Below are 20,019 nucleotides of genomic sequence, written 5' to 3' on the forward strand. Positions count from 1 at the left end.
AAGCAGGCATTCAGTGTGCTATTAAAACATTAGCAATAAGAATTCCTATGAAAGTTCCTATTACCAGATGTATTACTCTGGTAATTTACCTCTCTGAATAAAATTACATTACATTGTAGAAAATATATTTCCTTGTATTTAACAGGTTACACAAAGTCCCTATTTATACTACTGCAGGATATCTACTTAAGGTAGGAAATAATATAGAAATGAATACAATTCGATTTACAGCAGGAAAGGCTAATTGCTAGGAGGAGATTGTGAAGTTGACTTCCATGTAGGCTAGGAAAGGAAAGCTGCATTAAAACTCCTCCCCCCAGCGGGAAACTGGGTGCACAGGATGCACAAGTTTGGAAGACATATGCTGATAGCGTGGTTTGTGAAGGGCTTTGGTGAACAGGTCCGCAGGTTGGTCTATAGAAGGAATAAAGCAAACTTGATGACTTCCAAGTGCCATTTTTTCACAGACAAAGTGATAGTCTAACTCAATGTGACGTGTGTGGGCATGGAAAACTAGATTGGCAGCCATGTACGTGGTGCTGAGATTGTCACAAAATAGTTGGACCGGGAACCGAAGGCGCACACCCAATTCATAAAGAAGAGAGCATAGCCAAGTGGTTTTGGCATAAGCATGAGAGAGTGCACAATATTCTGACTCTGTACTAGGGCGCGAACTGTGGGCTGTTTCTTGGAACACCATGAGATGAGATTAGTTCCAAGAGTAATCACATATCCAGTGGTCGACCGATGAGAATAGGGGCACCAGCGCAATCCGTATCAGAGTAGGCAGAGAGGCGAGCGGCAGCAATTTGAGAAGTGAAGGTGAGGCCGAGATCAATAGTGCCCTTGATGTACGTAAGTATCCATTTGGCGGCAACAAGGTGAGAGGTGCGAGGAGCACTCATAAACTGAGCAACAGTGTTGACGGCAAAAGATATGTCAGGGTGAGTAAGAGTGAGATATTGTAAACTGCCAACAAGCTTGCAATACTCGGTTGGGTTGGAGATGAGAGCACCATCATAGGCAGAGAGGAGAACCTTGGTAGCCAATAGAGTAGATGCCGGTTTTGAGTTGAGAATATTGGCTTTCTGTAAAAGATCATGTGCATATTTGAGTTGATTGATGTGGAGAGTACCATCTTTATGAAGAACCTGTAAACCCAAGAAATAGCTTAGTGGACCAAGGTCTTTCATGTCAAAATGGGCACCTAAAAGAAAGATGAATTGTTGGAGGTGAGTGGAATCACTACCAGTTACCACGATGTCGTTGACATATAGAAGGAGAAATATGGTATGGGACGCCTGTTGAAAAATAAATAATGAAGTGTCAGCTTGGCTCCGTATAAAGCCTACAGAGATAAGGAAAGTACTGATGCGATGGAACCAAGCACGAGATGCTTGTTTGAGGCCATAGAGTGCTTTGTGGAGCATGCAAACATAAGAAGGATGAATGGGATTAATAAAACCAGGGGGTTAAGCCATGTAGACATCTTCTTGAAGAAACTCATGGAGAAAGGCATTTTTAACGTCAAGTTGACGAAGGGACCAACCACGAGAAATTGCAAGGCTAAGAACAGTGCGAATGGTGGCAGGCTTGACAACAGGACTGAAGGTTTCAGCATAGTCTATGCGCAGACGTTGATGAAAACCCTTGGCAACTAGACGAGCTTTGTAGCGTTCAATGGAACTGTTAAAGTGACACTTAATCCGAAAAACCCACTTACAGCCAACCAAGTTCTGAGATGGAGAGGAAGGAACCAAATACCATGTATGATTTTTGAGGAGTGCATTGATCTCTTTAGTCATAGAGTCACGCCATTTAGGATGCTTAGTGGTCTGTGAAAAACAAGTAGGTTTAGTATGCTCAACAACAATTAATAAGGCACGGGGAAGAGAATATTTGACAGTGCCATCAGTATGAAGCTTGGGCTTTTAAATGCCATCCTGAAGGCTGGTGCGCATGCGTTGCAGAGCTGCTGTAATTCTTAGGTTTGGAGCTGATGGAACCGGGGGGGTCGGAGTTGCTGGAACCGGGGGGTTCGAAGCTGCTGGAACCGGGGCAGACGCAAGCGGAGAGAGCTATATGCGAGGGCGTCGAGAATAAGTTTGGAGCAAGGGCTGGGATAAAGCAGAAGAAGTGTCGTTGAGTGATCCCGGGGGTGCGGCGGGGTCATGGCTTGAGACTGCAGCAGTTGGAAAGGTGCGAGCCAGGGAGGTGCCATGAGGTTGCGAGTTTGAGACTAAGTCTGCAGCAGGAGTAATCGATAGGGGCACAGGTCTGGAGGAGGGCAGAATTGGGTGGAATTCAATATCCACATACTCTAAAGAAGATCATACCTGCAAATGCTCAAATGGAAAATGCATTTCGTTAAATAAAACATGACGGGACATGTAAACACGACCCGTGGAGGGATGTAAACAATGGTAACCTTTATGGTGAGAACTGTATCTAAGGAAAACACATTCAATGGTGCAATTGGTGAGTTTATTTTCAGTATATGGTCCAAGGTAAGGGAAATAAGAACACCCAAACACTCGGAGATGAGAGTAGGAAGGAGGATGTTGGAAGAGACGATTGTATGGAGTGTCCCATTGAAGATTAGGAGTCGGTAGGAGGTTTACGAGATGGACAGCAGTAAGGGGAGCTTCAACCCAGATTTTGTGGGGAGTGTGAGAAGTGGTAAGGAGGGTACGGATCATGGTGGTAATATTTCAGTGTTTACATTCAGCTAGGCCATTTTGTTGGTGAGTGTGGGGACATGAGAAACGTTGGTGGATGCCTAGTTGACTGCAAAGATCAGAGAAAGCATTATTAACATATTCAGTACCAGTGTCACTTTGAAGAATTTGTACAGTGGTGTGAAATTAATTTTTAACCATGGCAAGAAAGGTTTGAAAGTGAGAGAAAACCTCATTTTTACAATCCATAGGATAGATCCATGAGTAACGAGAGAAGTCATCTGTAAACAAGACATAATAGCGATAAGCAATGACAGAAACGACCTGGGACATCTATACATCAGAGTGAATTAAATAAAAAGGAGATTGGGCAAAGATTTTATTACTAAGAAATGACAGTTTGGTGGATTTGCTAAGTGCACAATCCTTACATAAAGCATTTGAAACTTTAAAGTCTAGAGATGTCGCTAAATGAGAGAAAACAGGATTGGATGGATGGCCAAGGCGACGATACCAAGCAGGAGAGTGCACGGTGGTAAGGGCACGAGGGACTGTGGATGAGTGAGAGGAGAGCGAAAGTGGGTAAAGACCATCTTTAGAAGGGCCCTGAAAGAGTAACGAACCAGTACGTAAGTCATAGATTTGATAAAAGTCAGAAGTAAAGACAAAGAAAACTAAATTATCACGAGTAAAACAGGCAACAGAAAGAAGATTAGTACGAAGAGATGGAAGACAAAAGACATTTTGAAGAGAAAATTTGTGAGAACCTAAAGGAAGAGGCAGAGAGCCAGTATGAGAGATAGAGAGGGAATCTCCATTACCAAGAAATACATAATTATTACCCTGATATGGTTGTTGATTTTGGATATTAGAAGGACTACTAGTCATGTGATGAGTGGCACCTGTGTCAGGGTACCAAGTAGAGTCAGGTGGCTGCATAAACTGAGCCCCAGTAAAGGAAGGAAAGGATTCTGGGCCATTGTAGCAATGGGGGCATGTTGAAGTAGTAAGTTGATTGGTATTGCAGGTGGTGCACCAAGCGGGTCCCAAGACACCAGGGCTGAGTTGGATCGGGCAGAGTGTTTGCTAGAAGCGGCAGATTGGGCCTAAGGAGGCTGAAAGAAAGGCCAATTGCTTTGAGATCCATAACTTGGAGCAAAAGGAGGCAATGGTTGATTAGGCCATTGGCGCTGCTGGAAGCTATTCCACGGGTTGCTCCAGGAAGATGAGAAGTTGCGCCAGCCACCACAGCCGCAACCACGCCAACCACCACGGCCACCACGCTTACTGCTGGAAGAGCCACCACCACAGTAAGAAGGGAAGGAAGTATGACCAGTGGTGTGAGGAGAGGATTGGGTGGCCATTAGCACTGTTGTTTGATCAGGAGAGATTTGAGGAGCCTGTGCCTCAAAAGCTAACAAACGAGCACAAAAATCAGCAAAGTCAGGAAGTAGAGGAAAATTGAGAATTACAGTGACGAGCATTTTGTAATCGGGTCCAAAACCTCGAAGAATAGCAGTGACAAGTTCTTTTGGGAAGACAGGTTCATTGATGGCAGCCAATGCCTCGGCAAGGGACTTAGCATGACGAAGGTAAGCATCAATGGGTTGAGAGCCTTTTTGCAAATCCATGAGTTGAAAACGAAGAGCAGATTCACTGGCCATATTGGATTGAGAGAAGTGGTGTTGGAGACACTCCCAGAGATCCCGGGCAGAGGTGCAACCAACAGTGAGAGAGAGAATGGACTCAGAGAGTGTACTGGTGATGTAGCTAACAATGAGTTGGTCTTGTTGGTACCACTGAGCATGGGCGGGATTGGTTTGGGTAAGAGTGGTTGTGGTGGTGGTAGTTGTGGGTGTTTCGGTGGTGGAGGTGGAGGTGTGGGCAGAAGGTTGTTTATGAGTGCCATCGATAAATTTCTAGAGATCATGACCGACTAAAAAGTGTTTGAGTTGGTGGAGCCAAAGAAGATAGTTGGAGTCAGTAAGCTTGATAAAATGAGAAGAGTTGGGGCTTGGGAGGGAGATGGTGGATTCAGATGAAGCCATTAGGTGGACCTAGAGGAGAAGAGGATCGAATAAGGGAGAGGGAGAAAACCCTAGGTTAGGCTGATACCATTTAGAAAATATATTCCCTTGAACTTAACAGATTACACAAAGTCCCTATTTATACTAGTACAGGATATCTACTTAAGGTAGGAAATAATATAGACATGAATACAATTCAATTTACAGCAGGAAAGGCTAATTGCTAGGAGGAGATTGTGAAGTTGACTTCCGTGTAGGCTAGGAAAGGAAAGCTGTGTTAACTTACATACTTTCTTTTTCTCTGGATAAAAAGAATATAAAAGCTATCTAAGATGATGCACTTGCATGCAATGCTACCAAAGAAGCATAAATGCCATCCTTGATACCGATCAAAGTTTCATGCTTTCCTTTCTCTGCAATGACTCCATTTTTCACCACTGCAATTACATCCGCACCCTTTATTGTGGATAACCGATGGGCAACCACGATTGTGGTTCGATCCACCATGATTAGGTCTAATGCATCTTGAACCACTCGTTCCGATTCAGCATCAAGAGCACTTGTGGCTTCATCTAGTAGTAGTATCTTTGGTGCCTTCATTATAGCTCGTGCAATTGCCCCCCTTTGCTTCTGTCCACCAGACAATTGGATCCCCCGCTCTCCTACTATTGTATCATAACCCTGCATTGTTTTTCCAAACTTCACATGGTCAATCTTCAACGTTCTGAATAAAATTTTGTGAATTTTCATCAACTAGTCCTTCTCATTTATGCAGCACCATGGCAATAGATTTTATTATAGTATTTGTGGCCAAAAGAAATTGACAAGCTTGTTAATTTTGTAGTGCCTACCTGTTGTAAACTACTGATGAACTTGTGAGCATTTGCCAATTCTGCAGCAGCTATAATTTCAGCCTCTGTTGCATTCCCTTCCTTTCCATATGCAATGTTGGCTCTGATAGTGTCATTAAACAATACAGGCTCCTGGCTCACCAGTCCCATTTGCTGTCTCAACCACTTGAGCTGTAGCTTTTGGATTTCAAATCCATCTAATGTAATGTGACCTGAATCAGGGTCATAAAATCTCTGCAACAATGAGACTACTGTCGATTTCCCACTTCCACTTTCTCCAACCAAAGCGACTGTCTGAATAACATAATTCAAATTTGTAAGTCCCAGAAACTTGAATTAGACTACGAGGACCAAATCTTATGCATTGTTTGAAATGAGTAAAAGAACAAAACTGTTACCAAGTTACCTTGCCATGATGAATGGTCAAGCAAAGATCCTGGAAGATTGGTACATCAGGTCTAGTTGGATACTTGAAACTGACATGGCGAAGTTCAATTTCTCCCTTCACATTTTCTATAGTTGTTCCAGATTCATCACTAGAGTCTATTTTTGATTTCCGGTCAAGAATGGCAAATATGGAAGCAGCAGAGCTCTTTACTTTACCAAGATTAGGGGCTAGGGAACCTGACTGAGACACTCCAATAGCTGTCATCGCTAGAGCAAAGAAAACCTGCAAACCAGGGAAATGTTAACAATCGACTGAATGGACTAATGAAGATTTAATTCTCAAGTAACACATATTTAGCAGAGTTCGGATCCTCTGCTAATGTTTTCTCATCTATTTACTTACTTGAAGACTTGTAGCGCAAGGAATAAAAACTTACCCGGAAAACATCAGAGAATGTTGTCTTGCCTGCTGCAACAAGTCGGGCTCCAGCATAAAAACTGCAGGCATACACAGAAAAAAGAAAAAAGAACGAGAGCCCAAAACCTGTCCCACTGATTAACCCTCGTCTTATCCCTGTCTTAATAGGGCCTTCACATTTCTTCTGGTACAATTCAATCACCTTCTCTTCAGCACAAAAGGAAGCAATTGTTCGAATACTCCCCACTGCATCATTGGCTACTTGACTTGCGTCCTCATACATTTTCTGCAACAATTTAAAATTTTCAGCGTTGGCAAAAAGGATTGGTCTTATATATATATTATGTATGTCGTATTGGATGGTGTTTTGACTGCACCAGCTACAAGTTCTCTACTATAAAATTTTGTAAAGTTTGGACTTTGGAGAAACACCTTTGCATCTGCACTGAATCCTTTCAAGAACTTGACTTGAACATAACCAGTTAATCCTAATAGAGGCAGCAAAACCAGGATTATAAGAGCAAGTTGCCAATTTGCCACAAAAGCAATACACAAACCAGCAATTGCAGTGGCTGAATTCTCAACCAGCAAACCTAGTGCATCTCCAACCACCCCACGCAGAGAAGCTGCATCTGCAGAAAGCCTTGCACCAATTGCACCACTTGAGTGCTGAGGATTGTCAAACCAACTTACTTCCATGTAAACCACCTTCTCATAGCACATTGATCGAACTCGTTTTATTAAATTACACCCTGCCACAGCAAAAAAGTATTGTCTTGCTGGCAGTGCTATGAAAGCTACCACTCCAAGAACAATGAAGATTAATGCCCAAAACTTCGAATCCTTACGGAGTTGAGGAGGTGGCTCGTAGAAGGTCTTGATTACACTGGATATCAATATCGAAAAAATAGGTAAGATTGCCCCATTGACTGCTGCGGCTATAGTACCCAGTAATAATACTGGGATCTCTGGCTTGTTCAGGTAAGCCAGGCGACGAAGTGAGACTTCTGGAGGACCTCTTGATGATGCTGAAGCAGGAATATCACGTCCTACAGATGCTGTTTCAAGAGAATCGACTGCAGTGGGCACACCATATGTGATTGCGAAGGAATGACGGTTACTATTTCCGCTTCCAGATGATCCCCCGCTTATGGATCGTAAGTTTGAAAATCTTTGACTTGAATGTCTTCGAGAATCCACGCTGCCAAGCCTTTCGTGATTATTTACAGCAGTCTGTTCTGACACGCTGCTCATTTCTTGCAACCTTATAAGCTGGCTATATGCTCCTTCAGGGTCCTTAATTAGCTCAGAATGTGGACCTGCTCAGTTGAAAACGATCAGTAAGTGCAAAACCCATGCACTAAGAATAAGATGAATTGTAACATTATGTTGAACTATAGACAATACGATTTGGCCTTCAAATGGCAGAACAGGACAACATAAACAAATGCATTACCTTTTTCAACAATTGTTCCTCGATGTATAACAGCAATGGTGTCAGCATTCCTTACTGTGTTCAAGCCGTGGGCTACGACGACAGTAGTCCGGTTGATCATAATTCTGTCCAGTGCCTCCTGCACAATGCTCTCAGATTCTGCATCAAGAGCACTCGTGGCTTCATCTAAAAGTAGAATTCTTGGGTCTTTGAGAATTGCTCTAGCTATTGCAACTCTCTGCTTTTGGCCCCCAGATAGCTGAGTTCCATGCTCACCAACCATTGTGTCTAGTCCCTAAATGCATAAATCACAAAACCACAAATAAGAAAAAAGGAATTGAATGAGTTGATCGAAATAATCCGAGTTTTTAGAAAATTCATGTAACAAAATGATAAGATCACTGGATGTCTCAATAAGCTTCCATGGTCGTGGAAATTAAGAATTCACACAAAAAGTTCAGAGAACAAAATACCAGAACTTAGATGAAAGTTTAAATGAATTTAACCTGAGGCAGTTTGTCTATGAATTTAGCAGCATTGGCAAGTTCAGCAGCAGCCCTTATTTCTTCAGTGGTTGCACCATCCTTTCCATAGGCAATATTATCTTTAATGCTACAAGTAAATAAAACGGGTTCCTGGCTGACAAGGCCTATTTTCTGTCTGATCCATTTCAACTGGAACTCTTTGAGATTAATCCCATCAATAAGAACTTCGCCAGCTAGGGGGTCATAAAATCTCTCAATCAAACTGACTACAGTTGATTTACCACTTCCACTCTCTCCAACCAAAGCAGCAGTTGCACCACTAGGTATTGAAAGAGAAAATCCATCGAATATTTGTTCATCCGGTCTTGCAGGATAACTAAAATAAACATCCCTCAGTTCTATGTCTCCACGGATATCATGTAATTGTTGCCCATTAGTGTCAGAAGCATCAATCTCTGGCTTTCTGTCAATTGTCTCAAACATCTTATAAGCTGCAGCTTGTCCAGCAGAAAATGCACTCAAGCATGGAGATGCCTGCCCAAGAGACCTGAAAATTTATCATAGAAAGCAGAAAAGTTATATCTTGATCTTCTGAAGAATCACATATCAAATTTTGGACGGAAGGGGGGAGGGGGAGTAGTCAGTAGATCATGCAAAAAAGCAAACATTTTAACTAGTACAATAGTACTAGGATCAACAAATTTGTTCATTAAATTTTACTGAAATGCAACTTACATGGAGCCAGTCAACACAGCGAAAACTACATTGATGACTTCCCCTCCTGTATATCCTTTTTCAAGTATCATCTTTCCTCCAAACCATATAGCCAGAGCATAACTACACATCATAATCAGCATAGCCGAACCAATTCCGAACCCAGATGCCAAACCCTCTTGCACACCGGAGTTGTAAGCTTTAATTAAGGAGTTGTTGTAATTAGCTATAGCTTGCTTTTCTCCTGTAAACGATGCAACCTGAATTGGGAACATAAGTTTTAGTTCTACACTAAGAAAATAGAAATAATAAATTTTTGTTTTAAAGATCTTAAAGACAAGTAGGCCTACTGTTCTGATTGAACCAATTGTCTGCTCTACCACAGTTGCTGCCACTGAATAAGCAGTTTGTCCACTGGATGCCATCTTTGATATAAGGATGCGCATGACGGCACCAGAGAGGACAACAAGGGGGATAGAAGATAGCATGACAAGGGTGAGAAGCCATCCCTTAACAAATGCTACAACAAAGCCTCCTACGAATGTTGCAATTAACTGGATAAAAGTTCCTACCTGCAATAAGAAAATGAAAGGATGAGAGGTTACTGGAGAAAATAGCAACAGCTTAAGGCTTTTGTGTGTGGCATGTAAATACCTTCTCGCCCATGGCCTCTTGAATGAGCACAGTATCACCTGACATCCTCCCAACAATTTCCCCAGTGTTAATTTCTTTATCAAAAAAGCCAACATCTTGCCTCAATATTGTTTTCAAGTATAAACTTCTTATTCGAGCAGCCTGTCTCTCTCCAGTGACCATCCAGCAAGACATCTCTGGCATAGAGAGAAAGCTACTAATCTCAGTTTCCAAAAACCCAAATTATTTGTTTGGTGCACCAGCAGGCAGTTCAGTGTAACTTACGTAGAAATGCAGCTGCAGCAGCTCCCACCGCCACGTAGACTAACTTTAGAGCCACCTGAGAATATTCAATTGGCCAAATTATATCTGATTAAGCCTTGTTCATTACAATTTCAACTAAGTTAGAGCAACCAGAGAACCAAAATAGATGTTAAAACAGAAGTAAACTCATTCATCGCAGTTCTAATATTACAGTCACATAATATTTACCTTGGAAACTGCGTCCACCACTTCTTTATTATTCCCAGTTTGTCCAAAGGAATTAATCAAATCTCCAAAGATTATGGTCATTAGAGGGACAGAGGCCCCATTTCCAATAGCACTGATTGTACCAACAGACATTAGCAGGTAATCTAAGGAATCGGCAAAGGAGAAAAGCTTGTAATATGATACTGTTTTGGTGCCATCCTCCTTGCTCCTGCTTGTATCTTGTGGGTTGTTTTGAGAGTCCTCCACTGCTGAGTGGCCGTTCGATGCTGCCTTGCCCACCTCCTTGATTACATCTCCATCCGCAGGATTTTCCTCAGCCATGTTTTTCGAAGCACCTCAGAGAAGTAAGTTGCAACTATATTTTGACAGTAAGCAACTCAAACTTGGATGATGAGATCAGAGCTGCAAGAGAACATTTATGGATTGAATTAGAAACCAGGCACATTATTTTGTTTGTTTTTTGGGCACAAAATTGACTACATAAACCAACTTAATCTAATTGAATATAGAGTTGATCAGTAAGCAAAAATATTTTTAAAAAACCCACTTATTCCAATATTCTTTTTTTTTTAATTCTTTTTTTTGGCGCGTGTGAGAAGGGTTCGTTGCAATAAAATAAAAAAATATCAAAACAAAACCAAAACTTAAGAAGCCTCACACTGCAGGCAGTGAGAAATCACAGTGAGGAATCAAACGAAGAAGAAAAGAGAAAGAAACCTAGTGGCCAGCCAGCTAATGCATGTTCTAAAGGTGAGAAATTTAAGGACAAGATAAATAGAATAAGGAATAAGATAAGCATGGTAGCAAAACAAAAACTATGGCATGGAATATGAAATGAGGTGTTTGTCTATTATTGAAAAGATAACAATTTCAACCAATGCAATAGGGTTGTGCAGGATCCAAACCAATATCTGCTAAAATTGACCAATCCAATCCAATTCAATTTTCATTAGTTTCAACAACATTGGTGGATTGGATTGGATCAGAAAAATAGAAATCCAATTAGATCGGTTCGGATAACGGATCAAGAATGAAAATCTAACATAAATCAAACCAATCCAATACACATTTATATTATATAATGTTTACACTATCATCTTGTTTTTCACTAATATATTAATCTTACTTTCAAAAAAATTAAAACATTAACGTATTACCACATTTTTATCCCACATTTCTATACCACATGATTCGGTATGTCCATATCATATGCCACATCAATTAAATCAATGAAGTGTATTTTAATAAAGAAAGTTTAATTGACAATTTTTTTTTAAAGTGTTAATAAATCATAAAAGAAAAGAAAATGTTAAATAATTTTAATTGATATGTGGTTGTCCACATCATCTGCCACATAAGGTGGTATGGAAATGTGGTAAGAGTAGCATTATTCTAATTTATATTAAAACTTAATATATTAATGTCATATCTTTCATCATATTGAATTTTGTATTATATGTAATGAAAGATTATGAAGTTTTTTTGTCAAGATTATTTTTTCATACAAACCGATCATCCAATCCAATCCAATGTACATTGGATCGAATTGGATTGGATCCTAACTTCCAACCATATTAGATTGGATTGTAAAATTTGTAATCCAATAAAATATTGGATTGAATTGGATTGGTAAAAAAAATCATTGGTTTCAGACCGATGCTCACCCCTACGAGAAATTATAGAGTGATATTGTATCACCACGTCAGCTGGTGATACTCCCACTCAAAATCTGCCACATGTATTTATTTAAAAATAAATAAAATATATTTTACAACTAGACTCTGGCTTCCAACTTTACCCTTCAACTTTAATCACCCAAACCCCTCCCCACTGTCTTCCCTATCCACTGTCTTCTTCCCTATGCTATGCCTACTATCTGCAACACCACACGTCTTCCCTTCTCTCTCGCCACCTACTCCAGCCTTCACTGTCTTCATAGTTAATGAATCTAAAGAACTTCTATTGTCAAATGACTCAAAACCTATAAACAAAATCTAGTCAAACTCTACCATTTTATCTCTGGAGACACCCTTGAAGCTAAAGAAGATGGGTGATCTCTGAAAATTTCACTTCTTACTCTTTTAAAAAGACCATGAATGAAAGCTGATAATGAAGATGGTGAGGAACAAGAAGAATCTGCTGTAGAATGGGGAGATTTTTGGCGGATTTCCTTCATCAAGCCCCGCCCCAATGACTTGCTCTATAACACAATTAATTCTTGGTTGCCCATAACGTCAATCTTCCCTTCTTTCACTAGTGGTTTTTATTTATTTAAGATTTATGGTTTCATGTTTAATGGGTTTGCACATATTTTTAAGATTTTTTGCTTTTTTTATTAAAGGGTTTAACTTTTCACTGAAAATGAGAGGGAGAGAGAGGGGGTGGGAATATTGGAGGGATAGGGAAGGCCGGGGTGGGTGGCTGAGAGGGGGAAGGGAAAAGGGTTGTGTGGCGTCGATAGCAGGGGCATAGCATAGGGAAGCCGGAAGGGGGACGGGTTAGGGTCATTAAAGTTGAAGGGTAAAGTTGTAAGACAAAGTTCAGTTGTAAAATATATTTTAATTTTTTTAAAAAAGTACATGTGGCAGATTTTGAATGGAAGTATCACCAGCTGACGTGGTGATACAATATCACTCTATAATTTCTCCACCCCTACAATGCAATTTGGATAGTTGGGTCTTAGGGCTCATATGGTATGTCGGACTGTACTGACTAATTTATGTCGGATAGTATTAATAGGTTCCGGAGAGTACTGATTGTTTATCCATAATATAATAAGGCGTTTGGTGTTGTTCCAGATAAATAGTATCACTAAGTTATACTATGTTTGGTGCTATTTCGGATAACATCAGATTAGACTATTTTTTTAATAAAATTCTTTGATAATTTAATGAAAATTTAAATTCATAGGAAAATTGAGTAATTTAGTGGGAAGGGTTTTAATTTACCTGCGGCTTCTTGCCATTAATCCCTATATGCATCCAACATCATGAATTTTCCTAAATACGTTTTAGTTTATTTAGTTAACTAAAATTTAATTTCCAGCATTGACCAAATTAAATCGAACAATCCACTCATCCTCCAAACTGAAGTTTGAATCTTGGAAAACTGAATTATGAACCAAACTCATCCACTCCCCAACAACCAAACCCAATCTTTTTGGTTGCTCTCAGAAACATCGAGTTTCAATTCAATGCAAAACATAGACAAATAAATAATTCCACGATGTAATTACATTCCTAATCTAATTTCCACAAAAATAAAAACTCATAACCTAGTTTCCACAAAATTTAATAAAAGATGAAATATATAAAGAAAGAGAAGATGAAGACAAAATAAGAGAGAACAAACATATTGGAGAGAGTATGAGAGAGAGATGGATACTTGGAGAAGATAGCAGATAAGAACCCTAGGCAGAAGAAGATAAAAATAGAATTTTTCACATGAATGTGTGTGTTCTTTTTCCCTAACCGTATAATTAAGCGTGTATTATCTAAATCGAGGTGTGTAGGTTGTATTAATTAGTCAGGTAAAGAGAGTATTAAAAGTCCAACCCGTTTAAAATAGTCAGATAATTAAAAAATACGAGCAAAAGACAAAGAAGGAATCTTTGAACTTCTTGGAAGGTTAGGATTAGAATTTGGATAGTTGGGTCAAAATTTGGACAATTAATTAAGTTGTATTTTGTCAAAGGGATATATGATTAGAGTACATGGAAATGAAAACAAAAACTACTATGGCATGGGATGGAAGTGTTTGTATATTATATGTAGATATTATATTCGAATGGGAACATCAAACTTAAAATTATTAAACTAATAATCCAAGATTTCCATTTCCAAAGTAGAATAATTAATATTAACCTGAGAGTGAAGTGAGTATATACCTTCTACGGTGCACATGCACCGACGCACCAAGATTTATAAATAAATAAAAATGAAACCTGTTGTTCAAGTTGTCCGGTTCCCTGTTTTTCTTTTTTGTTAGAGTTCCCAACTTTTCTTAATATTTAATCTTTGGCCTGTTTTTTTCCGGAAAGAAACTTTGTCTTATTCTTTTTCTTTCTTTTTTTTGGGGTCGAAATGTCTTATTTAATTTTTAGATAAACTAATCTTAACCCAACTAACCCAATCAAATTTTAAAATTTATATAAATCCAATCGACCAAATTGATTTTTATTTTTTTTTTTTTGTGGAAGATTCACTATTATACCCAATATAAGAGTCCAAATTATTTTAAAAAATTCCTATAAGAAATAGACTTTTTAAACATACTCAAAGCCTATTTACAACATAACAAAAAGGCTTTTAACTTCTTTTAAATTACAAAACTGCCATTGATTTCTTAAAACAAACTCAACCCCAAAACTTCATAAAACAAAAACTCAAAACACTCAATAGGGCATTAAAGTAATTTAATAATCAAAATGAAATTCAATAGAGCCGACTGTCATTTTTTGGGTGTTTTTTGGATTTGTTTATAGAAATTAAATGGTGTAGGGTTTATTTATAGTTTTAGTGCCAAGAAAGAGTATATGACTAAATATCTTTCTTTTCTTTTTTTTGTTAACTTGTAATAAAAAAAATTAGTAACTAAAAATTTGTTGGGTATAAAATATTGTTGAGTTTACTTATAAAATAATTGGGTTCAAATAAAAACTCTCTAAATTTGTTTAATCACCAAATGCCTCGAGTTAAAAATTGATTAAGCACTTCATTTATGCAATTACGATCTCCATGTTTGGTAATTGTACAAATACGGGTGGACCTTGCATAAGTAAATGTGGTCCTTATTCTCGTAAACACAAGGGTTTACAATATTAAGGAATCATATCACAATGTTTTGGACATCAATGTTCCATAAATTTGTAAAGTGTATCCATATTGTTGTAATACTATAATTTACAATATAAAGGATCTCCATTACAAGGTTAAGGTAAGTGTGGACCCTGGAGAAATAAATGTGATCGTTATTCTTGTAAATACAAAGGTTTACGACATTAAGAACTAGTTCTACAACATTTTGGACGTAAGCATTCCATAATCTTATAAAGTGGATTCATAATCTCGTAGATTACAAGATTTGGGTTCCCATTTATATGGTTTTGCAACCTAATTACAAATTTAAAGTTCATTCTAATCCATAATCTTGTAATACAATAATTTACAATAAAAAGGATCCACATTATAAGTTAATGGAACACTGAGGTCCAAAACATTGTAAAAGGGTCCTTAATATTGTAAACCATTGTATTTACAAGAATAAAGACCACATTTGCTTCTCCAGTGTCCACATTTACCTTAACATTGTAAGGGGAATCCTTTCCAATGTAAATTAGGGTATTACAAGATTATGAATTATGAAGAACCTTAAAAGTGTAATCATGGTGCACAAAATTATAAATGAGAACCCAAATCTTGTAATCTATGAGATTAATGATCCACTTTACAAGTTTACGGAACTCATACGTATAAACTATTATAGTATGAGTCTTACATGTTGTAAATCAATGCATTTACAATTATAAGGACCAATTTTACATCTCTAAGATCCACCCTACCTTAACCTTGTAATAGAGATCATTTCTATTGTAATTTATGATATTACACGTTTATGGATACATTTTACAAGTTTATGGAATACTGAGGTACAAAATATGGTAAAAGGGGTCCTTAAAACTGTAAATTCTTGTGTTTACAGGAATAAAGACCGCATTTATTTCTCCAAGGTCAACTCTTACCTTAACTTTGTAAGAGATATCTTTTCTATTGTAAATTAGGGTATTACAAGATTATGGATTAGGAAGAACCTTAAAATTATAATAATGATGCAAAAACTTGAAAATCGGAACCCAAATCTTATAATTTATGAGACTAAGGATGTACTGTACAAGTTTATGGAACACTTAAGTCCAAAACGTTGTAATACGAGTCATTAATATTGTAAACCGTTGCATTTCCAAGAATAAAGATCAATGTTACAGTATTTGGGATTGAGAGTTCCATAACATTGTTAAATTTATCCTTAATCTTATAAAAACAAGGGTTTGCAACATTAAGGACTCATGTTACAATGTTTGGGACATGAACATTCCATAACATTGTAACATTTATCCCTATTCTTGTAGATTACAAGATTCAAGTTCGAATGTACGAGATTTTACCTCGTCATTACAACTTTAAGGTTTACTTTGATCCATAATATTTTAATAGCCTAATTTACAAAAATGATCTCAATTACAAGATTAAGGTATTGTTGGACCTTGAAGAACTAAAATTGGGTTCTTATTCTTGTAAAAACCACGATTTACAACAATAAGTATCATGTTAAACTGTTTTGGACATGAGAATTCCAAAAACTTGTGTATTGTATCCATAAACTCGTAGGAGCAATTTGGAGCTCAAATACCAGAGGTTGTTTGGCACCACTCAGGCAATTGGTTTTCGCAAATTGGAAGTGCAATTACAAGGTTCCTATTTGTCGATTGCCAACTTGCAATGGCTGAGTGAAAGCAAAATAGGCAATTTCACTAACTTGTAACAAAAATAACAATAAAACTTGGGTAGCTTTATATAAATCCAAATAGCCAAACTGAAATTGTTTTTGTTAACATGTAACAAAAAAATAAAATAAAATAAAAAATCTTTGGAGATTGTAGAATTTTGCTTGATTATTGAAAACTGACACGACTTGAATAATTTTTAAAAAAATCTTTGTATATTTGAATTCCACCTCAACATTCACAAGGAATATATAATTTCGACTGAAAAAAGGAGGGAAATATAATTGCATCTATGTATAATCACGAGTACATAACAAAATTTATATGTAGAACTGGCGCAATAATTTAGTTGGTGCACAGACAATGGCAATTGCACGACTGGAATGCAAATGGAACCGCTTTGTTTGTCAATTGCATGACTGGAATGCAAATGGCTCTACCTGTTTGTCAATTGCATTGATAAATCACATATTATATTTACACTCTCAAAATTGAAAAGGCTGCCAATAACATGGCAATATGCATACACTAATCTCAAAATACAACTTTATGGTACAATGCCCATTCACAATGCTAATGGGATGATTGTTTCAATTGGCATATAAACTATGATATAACAGTCAAATTTACTTTAAAAGCTTATTCTCAATGGTACTATACCTCATCAAAGCCAACATAAACATCATTCATGTAATTGAAAGTATTCTTCAATACATTCGCTTTACATAACCAATAATTATAAATCTAAAATCTCAAGTCATTATGTATTGAAAAAAAATTACAATCTCCAGATACAATGAAAATGTTACAAATTCAAGTAGCCAAATAAATAGACTCCAAAATAGTATATTAGTCTTGTACTTGGTCTAGTTCTTTACCCCAACCTGAAAAACAATCACAAAAATATCAATAAAATGAATGGGAAACATAAAACATCAATAATATGCTAATATGAAAATAATTACAAAGTCATCATTGTAAACAAAAAAAGAACAAACCTACAACATAATTAACTTGAATAACATAAAGCAATATGCCAATTTGGGGTAGAGATTTGTTCTTTTCTTTTTTCTTTTTTTACTTCTTGGATTGTATAACGATCATCAATCTTATAGGCTTTGAATATCAAACAAAAAAAGTGCAAAGAAAGCAGCCAAAAGCTGGGACTAGCTTCAACCATTATCTCCAAGGCCATGTACAATGGCCTGGTGTTTGTCTTTACGTCCTCATTTTGTGATTCCAAACTTACTATTCTTAGCACTATGCCAAGATTAGGCAAATAATGCCACTTCCAATGTAGCATGATAGTTTTTAACATGCAGTTCATAATATATATATTCCTCATGCATCACTAAAATAAATAAATAAAATCTCCAATCATTCACCAAAATGAAAGACAGAGACAAAGAGAGATATATCTTAGGAAAAAAAACAAAACAAAACAAAACAAAATTTTACCCATTTCATATGTTGGGAAGGGTGGATGGGCTGCTAGTTGGAATACCTGCAAATCCAAAACCAAAATAAAAACAATACCTAACTGGAAAACATAATCAAAACCAATTTCAAATTAAGAAGCACAAGAAGAGTGAGTCTCTTTCCCATGTAGAAGATTTAGAAGTCATGTAAATTAGGACTCTTCATATGCATGGTACCATTGATTGCAGTGAAGTTTCATGTTCAGTGGGTTGGGAAGTCTGTAAACAGGAAAACATACAAGCCAAATAAAACAATAGTTATAGCTAACTACCAACAGTTCAATTATTGGGCGTTGTCTAAAGTCAAATGTCGCATATTGCAAAGACAAGGCATTAAGAAAATCATTCATAAAAAGGCAAGAAACTACCTACTAAAACTTTGAAAGTAAGAGGAAGAAAATAACCAGAAGGCACGTGGCCCTTTTCTGCTCGTTCTTTCTCTGCACGTCTCTTTTCTAGATCAACCCTACACGAGCAACAAGAAGCAGCTACATTATGAAAACTATCACAGAGACCACATCAATAGAATAGAAGTTAGAACTATACCTTTGTAAAGGCCTGCAACTATCTCAGAGACCACAGCAACCGCCACCATATTTTTTCTACTATGACCATGATTAAAAGTTTATTTCAGTTGTTGAACTTTCACTTACATAAACAAAATTAAATGCAACAGAAACAACAACACTCAAAGCAATCATATAAAGAAAGAAAATTTACCTAAGAACATAAATCGAAGTGCACATGTTTCAAATCCAAATTACCTAGTCTTTGCTTTGGGGCCAGAGGAAACAAAATTCCCTACAATACAGGCAGTGGTGGAGCTAGGATTCTTAGTATGGAGGGGTCAAAATTTCAAAATCACTTCCACATAATTTTTTCATCTTCAACTAGGAGGGCCACCACTAATCTAATTGCAGTAATTATATTGCTATATCATATATTTTATAACATATTATAAGAGATTAAAAATTAAATGGGGGGGCCAAGGCCATGACAGGCCTTGCTATGGCTCCACCCCTGAATACAAGCGAAAGATTAATGGTATTGCAGTGGAAAGAACTGAGGAATCAAAATTCCCTACAATACAAAAGCAAATATGATAAAATAGCACTGCAATCATTGTCGAACTTTCAATTTGGCAAATACTAGTTTAGAACATAACTCCATGGCCAGAAGCAGCTTAGAAGCTTTTTCAATCAGAACCATAATTAAAGTTTTTTGAAAATTTAGTAACATGCTAACTAAAAGCATAAAAATGAAATATATATATATAATTTAAAAAACGAAGAACTAGCAGTAGTTATAAATCTGGAGGGATGTGTGATGAAGATTAACCAAGAAGAAGCAGTTGCTATAAATCTACACATCAACTAATGGATAGCAGAGAAACAAAAATTTTAAAAAAAATTCAACCCAAAGCAGAATCATAATGCCTACCCACCAACAAATTAAACCAGAAAATTATTACCTGAAAGAGAAACCAGAAACCAGAAAACAAAACACACTAAGGAACTGAACCCAATTTATATTTATATATAAAAAGAAAAATAAGAGCATATAGAGGTGTGAGAGATTGGAGGTCGAAATTTAAGTCTACACACTGTAAATAACTTGTCAAGGCAGTTATAGAACGAGAAAAAAAAAAGCTTTGAAGACCAATACATTCCAATCAATGAGCTCCAAACTTATCAATATTCAAAGATTAACAAATCAAATAAAATAGACCCACCAAATATCTAGAATAAAAAACTATCAATCCATCACAGTCTCAACTACCTTGACAGCCTTAATTTAACAGAAAAATCATCTACCTCAACCCCCAATTCAATTCAGAAGCCCTAATTTGACAAGCCTAATTTAACAGAAAAAACCCTATATTAAAAGGAAGAGTGCTTGCTAAACCCAAGTGCAGGTGT

General features: G+C 37.2%; 1 protein-coding gene across 1 annotated transcript; it reads right to left on the reverse strand.

Annotated features, from left to right (window-relative positions):
* Positions 1-4,920: 4,920 nt before the first annotated feature.
* On the reverse strand, positions 4,921-10,441 carry LOC117614996 (ABC transporter B family member 11-like). Its single transcript, XM_034343956.1, has 12 exons — positions 10,121-10,441; positions 9,914-9,968; positions 9,650-9,825; positions 9,346-9,567; positions 9,017-9,255; positions 8,303-8,828; positions 7,818-8,091; positions 6,794-7,680; positions 6,381-6,647; positions 5,963-6,226; positions 5,557-5,850; positions 4,921-5,386 (listed from the first exon to the last, which is right to left on the reverse strand). The coding sequence occupies exons 1-12, from the start codon at positions 10,439-10,441 to the stop codon at positions 5,033-5,035; spliced, it is 3,879 nt and encodes a 1,292-aa protein (XP_034199847.1). The 3' UTR covers positions 4,921-5,032.
* Between the last annotated feature and the right edge of the window lie 9,578 nt (positions 10,442-20,019).

This window comes from Prunus dulcis, chromosome 1 (genome assembly GCF_902201215.1).
Source record: "Prunus dulcis chromosome 1, ALMONDv2, whole genome shotgun sequence".
Lineage (NCBI taxonomy): Eukaryota > Viridiplantae > Streptophyta > Magnoliopsida > Rosales > Rosaceae > Prunus > Prunus dulcis.